Here is a 21,389-nt window from a genome sequence, read left to right as displayed (position 1 = left end):
TTGGCATGTGCGTTCTTTGCAAGGTCCTCATGCCCGTCAGACAGTTTTCACTTGACCTCGACCTCATTTCATGGATCAGTGAACAAGGTTAAGTTTTGATGGTCAAGTCCATATCTCAGATACTATAAGCAATAACTCTAGTATATTTGGTGTATGGAAGGACTGTAAGGTGTTCATTTGTACATGTCTAACTGGCAGGTATCATCTGACCTTGACCTCATTTTCATGGTTCAGTGGTTTTAGTTAAGTTTTTGTGTTTTGGTCTGTTTTTCTTATACTTTATGCAATAGGTCTACTATATTTGGTGTATGGACTGATTGTAAGGTGTACATGTCTAGCTGACAGGTGTTATCTGACCTTGAACTCATTTTCATGGTTCAATGGTTTTAGTTAAGTTTTTGTGTTTTGGTATATTTTTCTAATACTTTATGCATTAGGTCAACTATATGTGGTGTATGAAAATATTTTATGATCTATGTCTGTTACGAAGGTTTTATTTGACCTTGGCCGCCTTTTCACGGTCCATTGCTAAGTGTTAAGTATTTGTGTTTTGGTCTGTTTTTTCTGAATTTATAAGCAATACGTCAACTATATTTGTTGTATTGAAGAATTGTTAGCTGTTCATGTCTGCTTGGCATGGTTCATCTGACCATGACCTCATTTTCATGGTTCATTGATCAATGTTTCGTTTTCTTGGTTAATGTTGAGTTTATGTGACAGTTGTAATAAAGCTTTATATTTAGGCCTATGAACATAAAATCAATGATTAGTAAAAAAGGCGGGACATTTTAGTGTGTGCACTCTTGTGTGAACTGTATCTTATATAAATATTCGCCTGAAATGGACTTATAATAAACAATAAATTAGTCGATTTACTAGTATATTTTCATTTAATATATCTGAATTATCTGTCGTCAAATTGTGTTTTATTTCAATGTACACGGTCTGACATGAAAGTTTAACGATACTCGACCGTTGTGGCGAGGTCTACCGATGATTGTTCCTTTTGATGGTATGTCGGACCATAGATGTAATAGCTATTATATATATGGTCGGACGAGTTTCCTTTTCTTTTTTTTTCTATCATGCTTGCATTTACCAATGGAAAACGAAAGGAGGAGCAGTTTGTAGAACGCACTTTTGCCCTCCCTTCATTAACTTTTGCTTTTTCATGTTCATGTACATGAAATATTTGCTACTGGACGTTAAACAAGAAACAATCAAGCAATCCGTAGCTCAGAAAAATAATCACACGGCCAATTGACATGTGACTTTATCACCTTTATCTGAATTCGGGAAAAATCTTGATTGGTACTCATATGTATAATTCATTTTATCTTCTTATCCGAATTCGGATAACAACCAAGACAAATTAATATTAAATTTAAATATACTTTTCCCAATTTGGATAAGGATACTCATTGCATACTTTTTTCTGAGGTAGGCAATCTATACTGCTTATCCCAATTCGGATAAGAGCAGTTATTTCTCCTTGGTAATGTGTTTTTTTCTATTTTATCCGAATTCGGATAACATTAGTTTTGTGTTGATGTGTACATTGTCGATCTTATATTCCTTAGCTGAACAGTGAGTATTCGAGTATTCATGTTCTTTTTTTATAAATAAAAAGGTGACCTATCAAAGTTCTTATATCAGAATTTTCGCTTATCCGAAACACCCATTGACTTGAGCATATGGAAATGATCAAAAGCAACTGGAAGCTGTTAAGTCTGAATTATAACAAATAGTCAATTACTGACAAGTCTGAAAAATAACAAATATTCAGTTAATGACAAGTCTGAAAATTACAGAAGTATCCAGGTACTGTTAAGTCTAAAAATATAACAACAATATCCAGCGGTTGACCATACTGAATTTAACAGAAATAGCTTGTAGATACTGACCAGTTTGACAAAATAAGAATTTCAAAAAAATAAACAGTTTTTTTTAAGATTATCAATATTTGAAAAACAAAACTTAAATTATTAGAAACAAATATTTATTATTTTATATCCATGATGTCTACATTCCAAAGAAATTTACGATGGCATTTTGTATTGTAATTTTTGTTTAAGCGCTATTTTTGTCTACAATAGAGTTCATGTGACCCTTACCATTAAGTCACAGGACTTCTAAAATTTCAATCCCTTCTGAATTGATATATAAAAACTAATATAAGTAAGCAATAATTGCGGTTATTGTCCATTCGTTTTTTATGTGTTTTGTCATTTGATTTTGCCATGTGATTGGAAACTTTCCGATTGAATTTTCCTCAGAGTTCAGTATTTTCTTGATTTTTGTTTGATTTGTTGAATTTGGAAGACGCTTTTGTTTATTTTTGTTAAATATTTGTGTGTTTTTTTTTCTAATTGAGATTGTGCCGCATTGATGACTGTTGTTCGCCTATTTTTACTATGTCTGTTTTGTTAATTTAATGAAACTTTATGAGACTGTCAGGTGATAGGTTTATCGCTATCAAGTTGATTTTGAAAATGTCTATACCAAGTCATGACTTTGCCAGTTCGTTGGATGTGTTTTATCATTTAATATTGTCATTTGCTTAAGGCCTTGAATTTTCCATTGAGTCAAGTATTTTTGTGTTTAATTAATAACATATTTTGAGTACACATATTACTTGCAGTCATTCGACTTTTGATAACGATATCTTAACTCTTATTAAAAGTCGGACGAAAGATACACTAGGGATAGTGAAAATAAACTGATAACGTCATGGCTAAAAATGAAAAGGCAAACAGGCAAATAATACTACAAAAAATACAATAGGGATAGTCGAACCAATATTTTGAAGAAAAAAAACTGACAACGTCATGGCTAAAAATGAAAAGTCCAACAGACAAATAACAGTACAAAAGATACGAGAAACAATAGGGATAGTCAAACCAATAGATTAAAAATAAACTGACAATGTCATGGCTAAAAATGAAAAGGCAAACAGGCAAATAACACTACAAAAGATACAAGAAACAATAGGGATAGTCGAACCAATAAATCAAAAATAAACTGACAACGTCATGGCTAAAAATGAAAAGGCAAACAGGCAAATAACACTACAAAAGATACAATAGGGATAGTCGAACCAATAGATTAAAAATAAACTGACAACGTCATGGCTAAAAATGAAAAGGCAAAAAGGCAAATAACACTACAAAAGATACGATAGGGATAGTCGAACCAATAGATTGAAAATAAATTGACAACGTCATGGCTAAAAATGAAAAGGCAAAAAGACAAATAACACAACAAAAGATATAATAGGGATAGTCGAACCAATATATTGAAAATAAACTGACAACGTCATGGCTAAAAATGGAAATGCAAACAGACAAAAAACACTACAAAAGATACAATAGGGATAATCGAACCAAATAGATTGAAAATAAACTGACAACGTCATGGCTTAAAATGAAAAGACAACCAGACAAATATCACTATAAAAGATATAAAAGGGATAGTCGAACCAATAGAATGAAAATAAACTCACAACGTTATGGCTAAAAATGAAAAGGCAAACAGACAAACAACACTACAAAAGATACAATAGGGATAGTCGAACCAATAGATTGAGAATAAACTGACAACGTCATGGCTTAAAATGAAAAGACAAACAGGCAAATAACACTACAAAAGATACAACAGGGATAGTCGAACCAATAGATTGAAAATAAACTGACAACGTCATGACTAAAAATGAAAAGGCAAACAGACAAATAACAGTACAAGAGATACAAGAAACAATAGGGATAGTCGAACCAATAGATTGAAAATAAACTGACAACGTCATGGCTAAAAATGAAAAGGCAAACAGGCAAATAACACTACAAAAGATACAATAGGGATAGTCGAACCAATAGATTGAAAATAAACTGACAACGTCATGGCTAAAAATCAAAAGGCAAACAGGCAAATAACACTACAAAAGATACAATAGGGATAGTCGAACCAATAGATTGAAAATAAACTGACAACGTCATGGCTAAAAATGATAGGGCAAACAGACAAAAAACACTACAAAAGATACAATAGGGATAGTCGAACCAATAGATTGAAAATAAACTGACAACGTCATGGCTAAAAATCAAAAGGCAAACAGGCAAATAACACTACAAAAGATACAATAGGGATAGTCGAACCAATAGATTGAAAATAAGCTGACAACGTCATGGCTAAAAATCAAAAGGCAAACAGGCAAATAACACTACAAAAGATACAATAGGGATAGTCGAACCAATAGATTGAAAATAAACTGACAACGTCATGACTAAAAATGAAAAGACAAACAGGCAAATAACAGTACAAGAGATACAAGAAACAATAGGGATAGTCGAACCAATAGATTGAAAATAAACTGACAACGTCATGGCTAAAAATGGAAAGGCAAACAGACAAAAAACACTACAAAAGATACAATAGGGATAGTCGAACCAATTGATCGAAAATAAACTGACAACGTCATGGCTAAAAATGATAGGGCAAACACGCAAATAACACTACAAAAGATATAAAAGGGATAGTCGAACCAATAGAATGAAAATAAACTCACAACGTCATGGCTAAAAATCAAAAGGCAAACAGGCAAATAACACTACAAAAGATACAATAGGGATAGTCGAACCAATAGATTGAAAATAAACTGACAACGTCATGACTAAAAATGAAAAGACAAACAGGCAAATAACAGTACAAGAGATACAAGAAACAATAGGGATAGTCGAACCAATAGATTGAAAATAAACTGACAACGTCATGGCTAAAAATGGAAAGGCAAACAGACAAAAAACACTACAAAAGATACAATAGGGATAGTCGAACCAATTGATCGAAAATAAACTGACAACGTCATGGCTAAAAACGTTGGGGCAAACACGCAAATAACACTACAAAAGATATAAAAGGGATAGTCGAACCAATAGAATGAAAATAAACTCACAACGTCATGGCTAAAAATCAAAAGGCAAACAGGCAAATAACACTACAAAAGATACAATAGGGATAGTCGAACCAATAGATTGAAAATAAACTGACAACGTCATGGCTAAAAATGAAAAGGCAAAAAGGCAAATAACACTACAAAAGATACGATAGGGATAGTCGAACCAATAGATTGAAAATAAACTGACAACGTCATGGCTAAAAATGATAGGGCAAACAGACAAAAAACACTACAAAAGATACAATAGGGATAGTCGAACCAATAGATTGAAAATAAACTGACAACGTCATGGCTAAAAATGATAGGGCAAACAGACAAAAAACACTACAAAAGATACAATAGGGATAGTCGAACTGATAGATTGAAAATAAACTGACAACGTCATGGCTAAAAATGATAGGGCAAACACGCAAATAACACTACAAAAGATACCATAGGGATAGTCGAACCAATAGATTGAAAATAAACTGACAACGTCATGGCTAAAAATGAAAAGGCAAACAGGCAAATAACACTACAAAAGATATAATAGGGATAGTCGAACCAATAGCTTGAAAATAAGCTGACAACGTCATGGCTAAAAGTGAAAAGGCAAACAGACAAATAGCACTACAAAAGATACAATAGGGATAGTCGAACCAATAGATTGAAAATAAACTGACAACGTCATGGCTAAAAATGATAGGACAAACAGGCAAATAACACTACAAAAGATACAATAGGGATAGTCGAACCAATAGATTGAAAATAAACTGACAACGTCATTGATTGGTATTGATTGCGGCACCGATAATGACTTCGCCTTCGGTTCATTCTTTATCGCTGTCTTATTCAATAGCATTATTGTACTTTGGGAGGTCCATTTATCAGACTAATGGTCAGTTTTTCTATAACTATTATATGAGAATGTCAACACAGAAGTGCTTACTACTGAGTTTGTTATACTTAAAGAAACAAAATGTCCATCAACAGCGAATTGACACACTGATAATAAAAATCAAAGGCTTATAATTTGTTACGTCAGATGGACATCTGTATACAGACTCATCATATACACTGAAATAAAAACAATTGATTGATAAGTTTAACGTCACCTTCAAAACTTTTATCTACTTTGTGGTCAGTTTTTATTGGTGGAAGAACCTGGAGTGACCAGAGAGAACCTTGTCAATAGTGCGTTCGAACGTAAATAACTTAGTATTGCCAGACAGTAGATGAACTACTTAGTCTCATTAGTCATTGATGCCCCCAAAACAGTTGAAAGGTAAAATAAATTCGCGGAAGACCTAAAGTATCAGTAAGAATTTTCTGCATATACTTATGAATTACAAATTATTCAACCTGTTTATTACAACTGTACTAGACGACACAAGACAACACAAAACATAGTGAAAAGATTAAAAAAAAAACCAACCCAGAAGCATTAATAAAATGACCAATAAAATAGATAACTTAATGCAGTTTGAAATCAAACCTTCATTTAATTTCAAGTATGTATACGTCATTGACTTTTGAATATTTATGTTTGGTCGTTTCTAATGAAGTTCCATCTCGAAAGCGATTCAGTCATAACAGATGATAGTTTCGTTTTATAACGAATATTAATCGTTTGGCATTACTATTGTCATACTGAGGTGATATGATATTGTGTGTAAAACGCAAAAAAAACACACCAAAAATACTCAACTCAGAGGCAAATTCAAAATGAAAAGTCTCTTATAAAATTGCAAAATAATAAGTTCAACCACATTTAACGAATGGATACCAACTGTCATATTCCTTATACACTTAGTACAGGCATTTTTAATGTAGAAAGGAGTAGGTCCGGTAAGAGCCTTTTTTGGCAGTTTTACCAAATTGTTAAAATGTAAATTTTTAGTTATTTATTGGATAGAAGAATGATTCTGCTACATAAATATTGGCTGTTTTTGGCAATACAATGCACATATATTGAGTACTAGCACCATTAAGTCATGCTAAATTACTGAAATTATCAAAATTCAAGCATTTTAGTTAAATTTTAGACGGTTTCCGTGTAAAACGAAAGTGGCCGCATTCTTGTTCATCCAAAATATTAAAATGAAAGTTGTATTTGATGATAATACATAACATATATAAAGATTGAGGATGAACACGGATGTGGCCACTTTTATTTTTGACAAAAACCATCTGAAAAGTGACATTTTTTCGCATATTTGGTAGATTTTTCATATTTTAGCTTGAATCGGATCGTTTTTTTTTTTATGACTAAATGAGTTAAAATCTTCCACAACAAATAATTGATTCAAATGAAATAGACACTTAAGTGTTTAAAAGGTGGTCAAAATCTTTCGTCAGATGAAACTGAAATTTGAAGCCAAAATCGGTCCTTACCGAACCTACTCCTTTATGGAACAAACCTGTTTTAGCTAAATAGTAAAATCACAAAAATACTGAACTTCAAGGAAAATCAATTCGGAAAGTCCATAATCACATGGCAAAGTCAAATAACAAAACGCATCAAAAACGAATGGACAAGAACTGTCATGTTCCTGACTTGGTACAGGCATTTTCAAATGTAGAAAATGGTGGATTAAACCTGGTTCTTTAGCCTCCAACCCTTTCACTTAAATGTCAGTCTCATCAAATTCCGTTACATTTACATTTATGCGTTAAGGTGTAATACCACCATTGATTTTCCCCTATTGTTAAATTTGCACTTTTTAAAAAAATTGTGCAGAATTTATCTTTGTTTCAAATAAAGAAATACTTGGCATGAGTAAAGTTTTATCCTGTCCAGTTCAATAGAAAAATTTTCACATAAACAGTTCATTGCATATAAGAAAATAACCATCATTGGAAGTTAACCAATAACATGTCTTCCCTTATTCTATCTGTGCACAAGGTTTAGTCACCATAAAACCACAAGATTACAAAGTTTTCTATAGAAATCACAAATAAAAAATAATGGAGTATTGAAATACCCAAGACATATGTTTATGACACAGAAATAGTTTTACTGCAATAAAATATAGGATAAATTACCTACAACGGTCAAGTTTAAGTGAATAATTTTTTAGACCTACTTTCGTATACAACCGGATGTGACGTACCATGATTTGGTGGTATTACACCTTAAATAAACAGAAACAATAAATAAAATATTTAAAAAGGACACCATTCATTAAAATTATCGGTAGTTCGTTTAAAAGATATCCTGTGCCCAGCTGATAGTAAAATAAACAAACAAAATCTTTCATCAAAATAAGCCAGTAAAAAAATATCATATAAAGAGCTACACTTGCTATGAATAAAATAAGGAAATGGGATGTGATTATCAAGGCAACTATCCAACAAGATCCACATAATCTGTGTTCAAGCTAGTGTAGGTCACATTATGGCCTTTGACGATGACAAAACCCATACCGTATTGTCAGCTATAATAGTCCTTATATGCAAAAAATTGGAAGCCCTTTGCAATAGATTTTTCATAATTCGTTCTTATGGTTTTTTTTCATTATAGATGAATATGTGTTATGGGCTTTGTTTAAGGCCGTACGGTGATCTATATTTATTTTGGTTGTAGTATTAGTTTGGTTTTTTTGGGGCCTCCAATCAAAGTGCCAAAATTAAACACACGAATATAAATCAAACACTAAAAATTGAAACGCCATAAACATACCGTACTGGTACAACGTTATCGTTATGTTAATGGTTAATGAATATATTTACTACAAGCCAAATATGCAAATAAATACCTGATATAATATGACAAATATTACTATACAATTTTTAATTAATTGTCAATTTCGGAAATTGTAAAGAAAACGCAACATGAATTTATATTCACACATGTCATAAATATGCCAGGCTTTTGCTGATTAGACGCCGTTGTTGGTATCAAAACTGCTTTTAATCATTCATCTTCAATTACTAAACATGGATTACAATTTAAAAATCATTGATCGTCAAAAGATTCACATGTACTGCAATAGAGATCTTTATAGGATATTTTAAGAAAAATACTAATCTATTTAAAAAGCAAGTCTAATGTTAAAGATTGTATTTGGCACAACTTTTTGGAATTTTGGATCCTCAATGCTCTTCAACTTTGTACTTGTTTTGCTTTATAAATATTTTGATATGATCGTCACTAATGAGTCTTATGTAGACGAAATGCGCGTCTGGCGTACTAAATCATAATCCTGGTACCTTTGATAACTATGTATATATTTTTTTCAGCTTTGAACCACAATATACGGAATCATTTGCAATTGCATCCGTATCATATTCTTTAATTATGTGAATTTTGTCAAGTTTCTAGACTGAGCAGTTCAATGAAGTTATGTCAATAAACGGTTAAATAAGATCAAACATGAATAAGCCTGCCACATCTATTGTTCCACACACCAAATAAAACTCATGCTGTTTAACAGAAAAACCGCCAAAATATATCGACGCAAACATTTCCCAATTTTCGATAGTTGTTGATATCTGTGTCATTTGGGCTCTTGTGTTGAGTTGTCTCATTGGCAATCATACCACATCTTCATTTGTTGTGTTTCTTATATATGCGTAATCTGGCACACCATCGGATGTCTTCAGGGGAGAAGAAATTCAGACGTAATTTTCATTTGAGCCCATTTTTTTACTTTTCTGTTCATTGTGCAACTTTTTCAACTTTCGTATATCTGCAATACTAATTTGTTTGCCGTACCGTTATTGTTTTTTGTTTTTTCCTTGCTGATGCTTATGTTAAAATGTCATATTAACGTGTGTTATGCCAGACATATGTCTTGTGTCGTGCTGTTATTTCTTCGCATGCTACTGTTGTTTGCCCTACTGATGGCATTTACCATATGAAAAACAATATATGATCCCTCTTCAACTTTGTACGTGTTAGGCTTTACAACTATAATGATCTGAGCGTCACTGATGAGTCTTATGTAGACGAAACGAGCATCTGGCTTACGAAATTATAATTCTGGTAACTTTGATAACTACTTCACGTATCCCTGAAATCCGGGAAGCCATTTAAGGTTTTTACATCTTCATGTATGGGTTTCTAAAAGTATGTTGACCACTAACAGAATCATTTACACATGAATGTGAGACATCTCCAATTTTCATTTTTTTTTCTATATAGATGACAAAAATTTGAAAGGCAGAAAATAGAATGATGTTTGCCACGTGGATGTTTATTGTCTGTGCCAACAAGTTTTGCAATGCTGATGTTGTTTTTGCCCTATGCGGTGCTGTTGAATTTAATTGCCAAGCTGTTGATTTGTATGCCAAGCTGTTGATTTGTATGTCATGCGGATGATTTGTTATGCCATACTGATGATTTTTTATGGAATGCTGATGATTTTTTTTGCAATGCTGAGGATTTATTTTGCTATGCTGTTGTAATAGTGCCTTGCTGATTTCTGTTTTTCATCAATTTATAAATGTTGGTTGCCCCTTAGTGTTTAAAGCTTGGGAAGAAAATTCTTAGAATCAAAATGCTAGTTCAGGTGAAGCATTACAATGTACCTTACGTAAATTTTGGTTTGTGCTATTACAGTACACAATCAGTCAAGCTATTTGCCAAAATCTGCTAATTTGAAGACAGATGTGCAACTTTCTTGTTTTAACTGTTTATCTATATGAAGAAAACATGCTGACTTATTGCATTATACAAAATATTGAATCAAATACAAAACATTAGCGTTTAAGATTGTGTCCCCACTATACCATCTAAGAGGAGATAATAGTTATCAAAAGTACCAGGATTATAATTTTATACGCCAGACGCGCGTTTCGTCTACCTAAGACTCATCAGTGACGCTCAGATCAAAATAGTTAAAAAGCCAAATAAATACAAAGTTGAAGAGCATTGAGGATCCAAAATTCCAAAAAGTTGTGCCAAATATGGCTAAGGTAATCTAGATAATTTCGGAAGATATAATGCCTCTGCTACATAAATATGGGCTGTTTTTTGCATTACCATACACATATATCGGGTTCTTGCATCAGGAATCCATGCTAAATTACCAAAATTTCAGCATTTTAGTTCAATTTTAGACGGTTTCCGTCATGAATGAAAGTCGCCGCATTCGTGTTTATTCTTTATATTGAAATGTAAGTTGTGTTTAATGATAATACATAACATATATAAAGGTCGAGGATGAATACGGATGCGGCCACTTTCATTTTTGATGGAAACCGTCTAAAGGTTAACTAAAATGCTGAAATTTTGAAACTTTTCATCTGAAAAGTGACAGTTGTTGGCATATTTGATAGATTTTTCATATTAAAGCTAGAATCGGAGCGTTTTTAATGAGTGAATCAGTTTAAATATTTTACAAAAACAAATTTAATCAAAAGAAATAGACATTTAAGTGTTTAAAAAGTGTCCAAAAGCTTTCGTCAGATGAACTTGAAATTTGAGGCCAAAACCGGCCCTTACCGGACCTACTTCTTTAAACTGGACTGATAGGTATTTATTTTAAGTTTGTATTTGTAGCAAAGAAGAAGAAACGTTCGGTTACACCATTTTCCTTCTTTTTTTTACAAAATATTATAAAATAGATCGATCTTATCACAATTTATTTTCAGATTCTATTTTATTTCATAGCATTTTTTGTATTCACAAAAATGTGTTTTTTCATGATTATTCTAAGCAGGCAATTTTCAGAGACTCATAGCTTGAAAAATATCACGGATTACTACTATAGCCTACATATTAGGCCGTTAGTTTTCACGTTTGAATACTTTTACATTGTCGTTTCGGGGCCTTTTATATCTGACTATGCAGTATGTGCTTTGCTGATTCTTCAAGGCTGTGCGTTAACCTTTTAATGTGTCGTTTAGTGTCTCATATCACAACTTCTTTTATTTTGATAGTATAAACTTAACTTCGTGATACGGTAAATTAAAATGTATTAGACATTTTTACACAGGGTAGCCATAAGCAATGTCATTGTCGGAATCGGCGTAAATGATTATTCCCAGTTTGACAGTCAAAACAGACGGGTATAACGAACCAATGGTATGATGTCCAGGACCGATATCTGTCCTTACAACAACATAAGAAGAATTTAAACTTCGCGTATCGTAAACATTTTTGTCTTTATAAATAATGCTTTTCCCGTCCATCTGAAGTAAAGCGTATTCAGTACTCTTCGTGGTAATAAGGATATGGTGTCTTAACCCATCATTTGGAATGGTAAACTCTTGAACTCCTTCCAGCTTCCCTTCTGGTTTAATTATAACCATAAAAGGTACGACCGGTTTAAATTCACCCTGCTGATAATACACTGCCATTATTGGTTTGTCAGATTCTACTTTTATAGAGGCGTTGCTGTTGATATCTATGTAACCCCCAATTTTGTCGACTACTTTGGTAGCTTGTTTCAACTGTTTGCCGAGGAGAGTGATCGATGTATTTGGATGTGTAGCGATAAAACGTAATATAAATGGTTTGTTATCAAATAATGGTGGTATAATAAATTCCGTTCCTAGCTCTTTAACTGGAGGCACCATTTCCAATAACTGATTCATTAAACCACTATTCACGGGTACTTTCGCGCCATCAACCCCAGACTGCACTGCTATATCTTTGTTTGATTGTACTATCGTTCCTGTGAGGTCAGTATTACTGGAAAGTTCAAGGGTTCCCCTTTCTGCTAAGTGAATGGAAATTGTCTCACCATCTCCATACTTTGTATTGTTATAACTAACCGTTTCGTTCTTATTGAGTAGTTTCAATGTTATATTGACGTCTGTATCAACGGTTGTTGCAACGATTCCGATAAATGATTCCCCACCTCCAGAAGGGACGAAAGACGGAATAACATACGATGTTGATAGCTTTTCTTTTGGTAAAACAAAAACTCCTTCATTGGTTATCGAATCCTTATATAATGCATACAAATCAGTTTTGCTGGACGTAAGTATGTGTACTCCTTTCTTCTCAATTTCGTTTCTGGTGACTTTGAATTCTGATGGAATATCGATTACTTGTGAAGTATTAAAGATCGATATGTTTTGACATAGTCCGATATCAGGGTTGTATATAACTAACCATTTAACTTTAGACGATGATAAATGTAGTTTAAAAGTTGACATAAAACTCAGGAAACCATTGTTACGCATCAAGTAAAACTCTCCAGTATCTGTTAAAAATCAAATATAGTGTCATTAGGAAAGTAAGTTACACCAAAAAGTAAACTTTATTGTAGCAGCATTGCGGACTTAAAAAAATATATACAAACAGATTTTTAAAGAGACTGGAAGTTGAAAATAAACCTCATTATTGTGCTTCTTTGTTACATGTTTGTTTGTTTTTCAAGTGTTAAGATTATGACGCAACGTTGCTTATTGTACATTTTTTACGTATGATTTCGGTTTGTTTTATTTACACATAGTTGTCAATATAATGGAATTTTTTATCCGACTGCCATACATGAGAAAGGTTAAGCTACCTATACAACTAGGTTCAAGTCACAATTTTCTAAGCAAGAAAATGTCTGTATCAAGTCATGAATATGACGGTTTTATTCATTCGTTTGGTGTATTTGAGCTCTTTGTTTTGTAATTTGACCTTCCGTTTCAAAATTTCTTGGAAGCAATTTTTGTGATTTTACTTTGTTCTACTGGTTTGGATAGAAAAGGGAAGGGGAATGTGTCAAAGAGACAACAACCCAATAACAGAGCAATTTAATGGATGTAAAAAGAACCAACGTTGGATGTAAAAATATATAAATTCTCCTCACTTTTTGTAATAGGACCTTTGCATGCTGAGAATCTAGGATCTACTGTTGTCGTCTGCCCAACTGTTGTCGTCTGCCCAACTGTTGTCGCTACTAATGTGGTTTCCTCTGTTGAAGAGATTGAATAAGTCATTATTTTAGGGACGACATCTAAAGATCTATGTAGGATAAAAAACTGAAATCAAATAGTTTTGGGTGAGGGTGCTGTGCTTTAGAAAGGGGGTAAAATTGCTGCAAGTTAGGTTTATTTGACATCGATTTTACATATATCTCTATTGATCAATCATTTTTCCAAACCTAGGTTAAGTGTGGCGAGGGGATAAGTGGAAAGACTATGTGCACTAAATGGTTGATGTACGGGACAAACAGTTTTTAAAAATACTACTTTTGACCTACAATTTAACAACTCTATTTCACCATATGTTGTACATATATGCGTTTGTTCGCATATGGAAATATTTGTTTCTATATGCTTTAATAACGTGTGTAGGTAATTTTAACCAAACTTGTTCTGACAGTGTTTGTGATTACAAAGGTTGTTGCAATAGTATCGAATGTTAATTTCTCGAGTATTTTTCAGAACTTTAACATGTTTAAAGGTTGTGAGTGTTTCTGTAAAATGGCAAGCAGATCGTCTTCTTGTACTCCTCAAATTTTATATATTATAATATCGCTCTTTGCAGTTGATAGCAAGTACACTGCGTCTTTATTTTATTACCCTAATCCTTTGTAAGCAGCTAAAATATTACTGTGTCCATTCGTTTTTGATGTGTTTTGTCATTTGATTTTGCCAAGTGATTATAGACTTTCCAATTAAATTGTCCTCTGAGTTCAGTGGTTTTTTTTATTTCACTTTTTTTATATTTATGCAGCTGTTATAACATTGAAGTTATAATTCCAGTTACTTTTTTTTTTGAATTAAAAATATTTCTTATCAAAAGTACTAGTATTATAATTCAAGACGCACGTTTCATCTACACAAGACTCATCAGTGACACTCAGATCAAATTTGTTATTAAGCCAAACAAGTACAAAGTTGAAAAGCATCGAGGACCCAAAATTCCAAAAAGTTGTGCCAAATATGGCTAAGGTAATCTATTCCTGGGATAAGAAAATACTTAGTTTTTCCAAAAATTCAATGTTTTGTAACAGGAAACTTTTTAAATGACCACCTAATTGATATACATGTCAAAACCGAAATACTGACAACGGGATAAAAAAAAACCGAGAGCAATCTGTTAATGCGAAACTCATGATACCTACGATATGCAAAGGGCGCATCTATTTGACTATACTAGAAAATCAATATCTCATAATGTGCCACCGAAATATAAACGTTTTATCAAATGTTATATTTTTTTTGAAAAGTCTTTTCATATATTTATATGGATCCCTGCAATGATGTTTTAATGTACTAGTTAACTGTTTTTGAGGTGTTTTTTTTATAGAAAATATCCCCCAATGGTGACTTTGGAAACGGAATATGGTCACTTGGTCTTCTCCCTACCGACAGTAAGACGCTTGACAAAGTGGGGCGTCCGTTTGGTTGTGCGGGATGTATCAAGTTCGCAGTCACGTCCGGAGAAAATGGAAACGTTAAATCCAATGCCTCGTGTACAGAGAGTGCTATGCTCTTTGCATGTTAAGAACCCTTGCAACAACCTTTGGAGGGGTCCATAGATGGCCTGTTGCAAGGCCAAATTACTGTCCCTATCCAATATACCATAATTTTTCAGTGGTAGTCTAAATTTTCCTGACCATCATCTCGAATGGCCGCTATTACGACAGGACCTACTTATTGTATTTATTGTTAATTTGTTTGACTGTATTATGCAAATATCTTACTTCCATTCAATCAATGCAAAGAAGATATAAGAAACATGTATTATATCAGTATGACATTTTATATACATGGACATATAACTTATAAGAGATCATTTAGCCATACATGTCTTTCGAACAAAATCCTAGCGTTATTCCAAATATGACCACCATGTTCGTTTTATACCTCTTAACTGGACTTCGTGCTTGCGTCAGTTACACTTATGCTAAATATGATTTGAATTAAAATTATTTCTTCTTGAAAATGAATTACATTTAAAATCACAAGTCGATTTAAAAGTAAAACTCATTCCGATACTTTATGTATCACATTGTCCTATTTGACGCAAATGACGGTAACTTTTAGCCAATGAAAAAAAATGCTACATAGATATTACATCACATTGTACTAATGGATTGTTTGTGGATTGGATACTTACGCTCTTGATGTCCACATTGCAGGTCAACATTACAATGGTTTGTTCCTCCACAACATTTGTCGCATGTAAAATGTCTGCCAGCAGATAATCGGCGCCCAAATATATTCAATCCATGAAAACACAACTGTAAAGAGGTTGACAGTTAAGTGAAGGGCTACACGAGGGAGTTCAAATTTTCGAAATAAATAAAATATATATTTCCAGATCTCAACGGATAAATCATTCATTCCCGAGTTCTTATTCGTGTAGATCTTAAATTTCAACAAAAACAAAGGCTCACACCCGACTTCATTGAATAAGGAATTCCTAACCTCTTTCGTTCATAATCAGAAGTTTAGGCAAGCTGACTTAATGCTAAAAAGAACGAATATATACGATTTTTGTCATATGTGGCAACATTGCTTTATTGAATTCTGTTTCAGTTAATTCAAGAGGCAATTATCGAAATATCTAAACGCAAATTGTTCATTATTAGTATGACTTTTACAAAGAGCTTGAACATACCGTTGAGTGTTTACACCCTAGATCATACTTCACATGTTGTGTCTCAGTCATATATTTGTGGAGGAAACACACCTATAATAAAATGATGGTACAATTAAAATCAAGATAAGTTTGTTACAAAACGTGCTTTGGCCTAATATGCTCCCATCCAATAAGGAATTTACTGACCCCATATTTTCCTTTGATCTCGCTGACTGATAATATCCTTTCTAATCTGAGTCGAGTGATATGAAAATTATCGCTAGAAACTAATAGGTAGACAGATTATCATTGGTCATCTAAACTCGATTGCTTTTCGCCTTTCCGGCTCAAACGAGACAACCAATCTCTTAAAGATTATAAACGATAAGCTATAAATATCCCATAAATCCGAAATGTTTTGTGTTTCATCTACACTCATACACCGTTATATACTTTAATTAAGTATACAACTATGATTGTTCTATCATTTAAATATTCTAGGTCAGCGTTCTATGTAACATTTGAATACTATATTGATACGGCGTTTAATTATTGTAAATAGATATAAAAATAACAATTCATAAAAGTAAACCATTATAGGCCAAGGTACGGTCTTCAACACGGAGCCACGGCTCACACCGAACAGCAATATATAAAGGACCCAAAAAATTACTAGTGTGAAACCATTCAAACGAGAAAAACCAACGGTCTAATCTATAAAAAAAAAACTTTTTAAAGTTGATTTAATGTCAATATCGATACTGTGAGTATAGCTATTTAATTTGATATACCTCGTCTTTTGCGCATGTCATTGAACTATTACAGGATTTTGGATTGTCCACATTATCACAAGATAGACATTTCTGTCGAAGGACTGGAAATACAAAAAATCTTATGTTAAACAGGGATGAAAGATACCAGAGGGATAGTCAAACGCATAAATCGAAAATAAACTGACAACGCCATGGCTAGGAATGAAAAAAGACAAATAGACAAACAATAGTACACATGGCACAACATATACAACTAAAGTATAAGCAACACAAACACCACCAAAAACTACGGGTGATATCAGGTGCTCCGGAAGGGTAAGCAGATCCTGCTCCACATATTGAATATGTAATGTACGAAAGAACCATTAGCTCATTCAGTTAAATCTGTTATTCTTTTTTTCTTTTAACATACACATGTTCTAGACTTGGATAAGCATATAAGCATTAATAATAAAGATTAAAAATTAGAGACAAATCTAACTTCCTACCTAATTTTGTATTTTGACAGGAAAGATCATGGTTGCATACATTAGAATCATTGCAGCATTTCTGGCATATAATATGGGCGTGCTCATTTCTCCTTCCTATAACATGTCCTGTTTCATCCGTTTGGCACATCTAAACAAAAAGTGTAAAAAAGTTATAAACAATAATAATAATACATGATCTGTAAATTTAACTCAATGTTAAAAAAATGTACAATGCAAGATAAGTAGTAAAGAATAATCAAATTAAAGACGATGACAGATGAAAACCGTACACTTCCGGAGAACCTGAGATCACCCCAAGTTTTCTGGGCTCAGTCTTTAGTTTTCTATGTTCTGCTTGTGTATATTGGTTTTTCTGTTGGTCTTAATAGTTTTTAGCCATGGCGGAGTCAGTTTATTTCGGCCTTGAGTATGAATGTCCGTGTAGTATCTGTCTGAGCCTCTCTTTTTGAAACTATTATGCTATTTACCAGTCCAGCAATAATAACGAAAATCATATGGTGAGGTTCAATAATATTCTGATATGGTTTCCAATTTTGATTTGTTTGATTTTCAGGACTGATTTTTTTTAAGTGTAACCACATTTTGGTCACAGTGTCTGTACTTTGCATTCAATTGCATCTACGGCTCAAATAATTGTTGATCAGAACAAAATACATTATTTCGCGAAAATAAGTTGCTTTACGGTATATTGTATTAATACTTACCTCCTGAAATGTACAACCAACATCGTATTTAGTTTCGTTTCCATGTGTGTAGTATTTCTGTACAAAACACACCTGAAAATCAAAATTGAAGGATAACTTAAATATCCACATATGAACATTATGTTGAGTAACAGTATATGGTACAAAATGTCACCCGTTTGGAGTTGGGTTAGTGTCTCTCATCATTTTTTATGTAGTGACGTGTGGACGGATATGCGTACTTTCGACAGTTGATATTTTCACGAGTATCGGTCTCGTTCTGAATGTGCAAATAATATGTTTAAGCATCGTGTTCAATAATTGACAATCAATATACATGCAGAGAAATGAAATTCGAATGAAAAGATCAGATAAGCTGGAACTAAAATGAGTATCTTTTTTTGTAATTAAAGTTTTGATTGAGAAACAGTTGACCTTCATTTGTAATTCTTTGGTTTAAAAAAAAAAGCTTTATTTAAATTGTTTTTTTTTCAACCTGATTGATTCATCATCATATTTTCAGTACAGTTTTTCACTCGATGTTTACTCAAATTTCACTTATTTGAAGCATACCGAAATTTATACATAGTAAGACAAATGATTGCATGATGATAATAAATATTCCCTGCCAAAGATCACCTTAAAATAAGCCATATTTGGCAAAACTTTTTTTGGAATTTTAGATCCTCAATACTCTTCAACTTTGTACTTGTTTGGCTTTATAACTACTTGATCTGAGCGTCACGAACGAGTCTTGTGTAAACGAAACGCGCGTTTGGATGATTAAATTATAATCCGTTGTACCTTTCATAACTATTTGCTACTTCAATGAATACTTACCTCATCCTTGTCACAACTGATAGCATGTTGACATAGTATATCCTGTGTAATACCGCTGCATGAAAAACATATTCGTTCGCTGTCTAATAAATAAATAAATTTGTCACTGTATTTATACCTGGACATTGCATATAAAACTGACGAATGTATACAGTATTAGAAATTTCATATAAGCAAGTGGAACTATTTTGCCGAGGGTAGTTCGTAAACAGTAAAGTACACTATGACAAAAGTTTAACAGAGCTGCAAGTATTGTGAGTTTCAATATGTTTTGATATAACATGATGTTAACTTTAATGAGAAATATTCGAAAAAATAACTGGTTTATATGTTGAACTTCTTTTATATTTTCATATCAAATTTGTAAATATAAATTTAATGTACACATAGAGGTACATGGAACAAATCTGAAACACAACCCTCACGACCCTCTTAGGAATTAAACACACAAAAAGAAATGAAAAAAGTTCAGACACGCACACAAAGAATCTGAAATCAAGTTTCCCTCAATAGTAGTGTTTAATTTACTTGACAAAGACAAATATTGAGATATGTTGAATAAGCGGTGACATTTCATCAGTTATAAAAATTGTGGATACCGCAAATCAGTCATATAATTAAAAATATTTTGTGTAGAAAATTATTTTTCGGTAAAACAAGGCTTGCGTTAAAATGACACTGACAATGAGTGTAGGTTGAGAACAAAACTTTACTAAAAAGCATGGTTCATTTCAGCTCTCAAATTGTGAATTATAATGTCTATGTTGCAACATTTCAGAAGTATGTGCATATTAAGTATCCACTTTACAGTTGAAACGATATTTCAGCGATTGCATTTCCTATTATGGTTTCCTTGATAGATGGTTGCGGCTTCAAGATAGCTATCGAACCAAGATATATAAATGCTAAAGTTGAAATAATTCCTTTCAAATGTAAACGGACGCCATTTCGAGCTGGTTGACCGCTATTTAGTGTATGCTATATTATTGTCATTTTGTTTTCAAATTAGAAGTCTAAAAATTCCTTTTAAATTTGGTTCTCATTCATATTCAGTTTTAAATGAAAAGTAACAATTTTATATTTACTTGTTATGTTGACTAGCATCGACAAAAGCAACAAACCACCAAGTATCAAACATAATGCTGTCAAATGAAAAAAAGTTAGATAGCAATATTCTATTCTTGGTAAAAAGTAAAATCACAAAAATACTGAACTCAGAGGGAAATCAAATCGGAAATTCCCCAATCACATGGCAAAACCAAACGACAAAACACATAAAAAACGAATGGACAAGAACTGTCATATTCCTGACGTGGTACAGGCATTTTGAAATGTAGAAAATGGTGTTCTTAACCTGGTTTTATAGCGCTGAACCTCTGACGTTGTTGACAGTCTCATCAAATTCCGTTATATTTAAAATGAGCCGTAAACTAATAATAAATAAAATAGTCAAAATATACAGCAGTCATCATCGTGTAACAATTTTAAAAGGAACAATTTAACAGAACACAAAAATCTACAAACACATTCATTGCTTCACGTGTCGACTGACGTCAGAAAATTTTATACGTCACACAGTTTTGTCGTTCAATGTTTATACAAACCATTTTAAAATTTCACATGGGCAATGTTAGCATACAAGGTTAAAACATCAAATGTATGTAAGAATTAATTTTAGAAATAGACCGACATTTAAAATAATCCAAAAGTTATAAAGAATTTATAAGAATCCACAAATATTTCATTCCACTACGCGATTGAATAATGTTGACGTTTGTGGTTCAAAGTATTTTTAATTCATAATAGAAAAATATCATAATGACATATTATAGAACAATAACATGCTGGCAGGATCGTTAACAGTACAGGGTCACTTTATAATAACCAAAGAAACACAAAAAGTTGCATATACAAAACACACTAGCAAAGATTAAAGATAATACAAACAAATAGACGGGATTTTTAAGTACCGAGCCAAATTAAATGGATATCTCATAAAACAATCCAACAGTAAAAGTGATATTAATAATAGAACAAAGACAAATTAAAAAACAGTATAACACGTTGTTAAGATGATAAACAGTACGCAGAATTTATACATCAAGACCATTATGTATTAGTTGTGAAGTTGATATATCAACGGAGGATTATACACACAGAAGATAAAGACACAATTTTTTCATTTTCCTATGG

General features: G+C 32.6%; 1 protein-coding gene across 2 annotated transcripts; it reads right to left on the bottom strand.

Annotated features, from left to right (window-relative positions):
* Positions 1-11,777: 11,777 nt before the first annotated feature.
* LOC139495049 (uncharacterized) lies at positions 11,778-20,569 on the bottom strand. Of its 2 annotated transcripts, XM_071283203.1 has the most exons (9): positions 20,282-20,569; positions 19,197-19,279; positions 18,378-18,449; positions 17,671-17,800; positions 17,201-17,283; positions 16,449-16,520; positions 15,945-16,068; positions 13,687-13,791; positions 11,778-13,086 (listed from the first exon to the last, which is right to left on the bottom strand). In XM_071283203.1, exons 1-9 carry the CDS (start codon positions 20,298-20,300, stop codon positions 11,864-11,866), a joined length of 1,911 nt encoding a protein of 636 aa, XP_071139304.1. In that variant the 5' UTR covers positions 20,301-20,569; the 3' UTR covers positions 11,778-11,863. The 2 variants fall into 2 exon arrangements, with proteins under 2 accessions (XP_071139304.1, XP_071139303.1); XM_071283202.1 differs by lacking the exon at positions 20,282-20,569 and having other exon boundaries at positions 19,197-19,412.
* Positions 20,570-21,389: the final 820 nt, after the last annotated feature.

This window comes from Mytilus edulis, chromosome 11 (assembly GCF_963676685.1).
Source record: "Mytilus edulis chromosome 11, xbMytEdul2.2, whole genome shotgun sequence".
Lineage (NCBI taxonomy): Eukaryota > Metazoa > Mollusca > Bivalvia > Mytilida > Mytilidae > Mytilus > Mytilus edulis.
The sequence above is the reverse complement of the archived record's forward strand: the minus strand, read 5'-3'. Positions and strand labels throughout refer to the sequence as shown.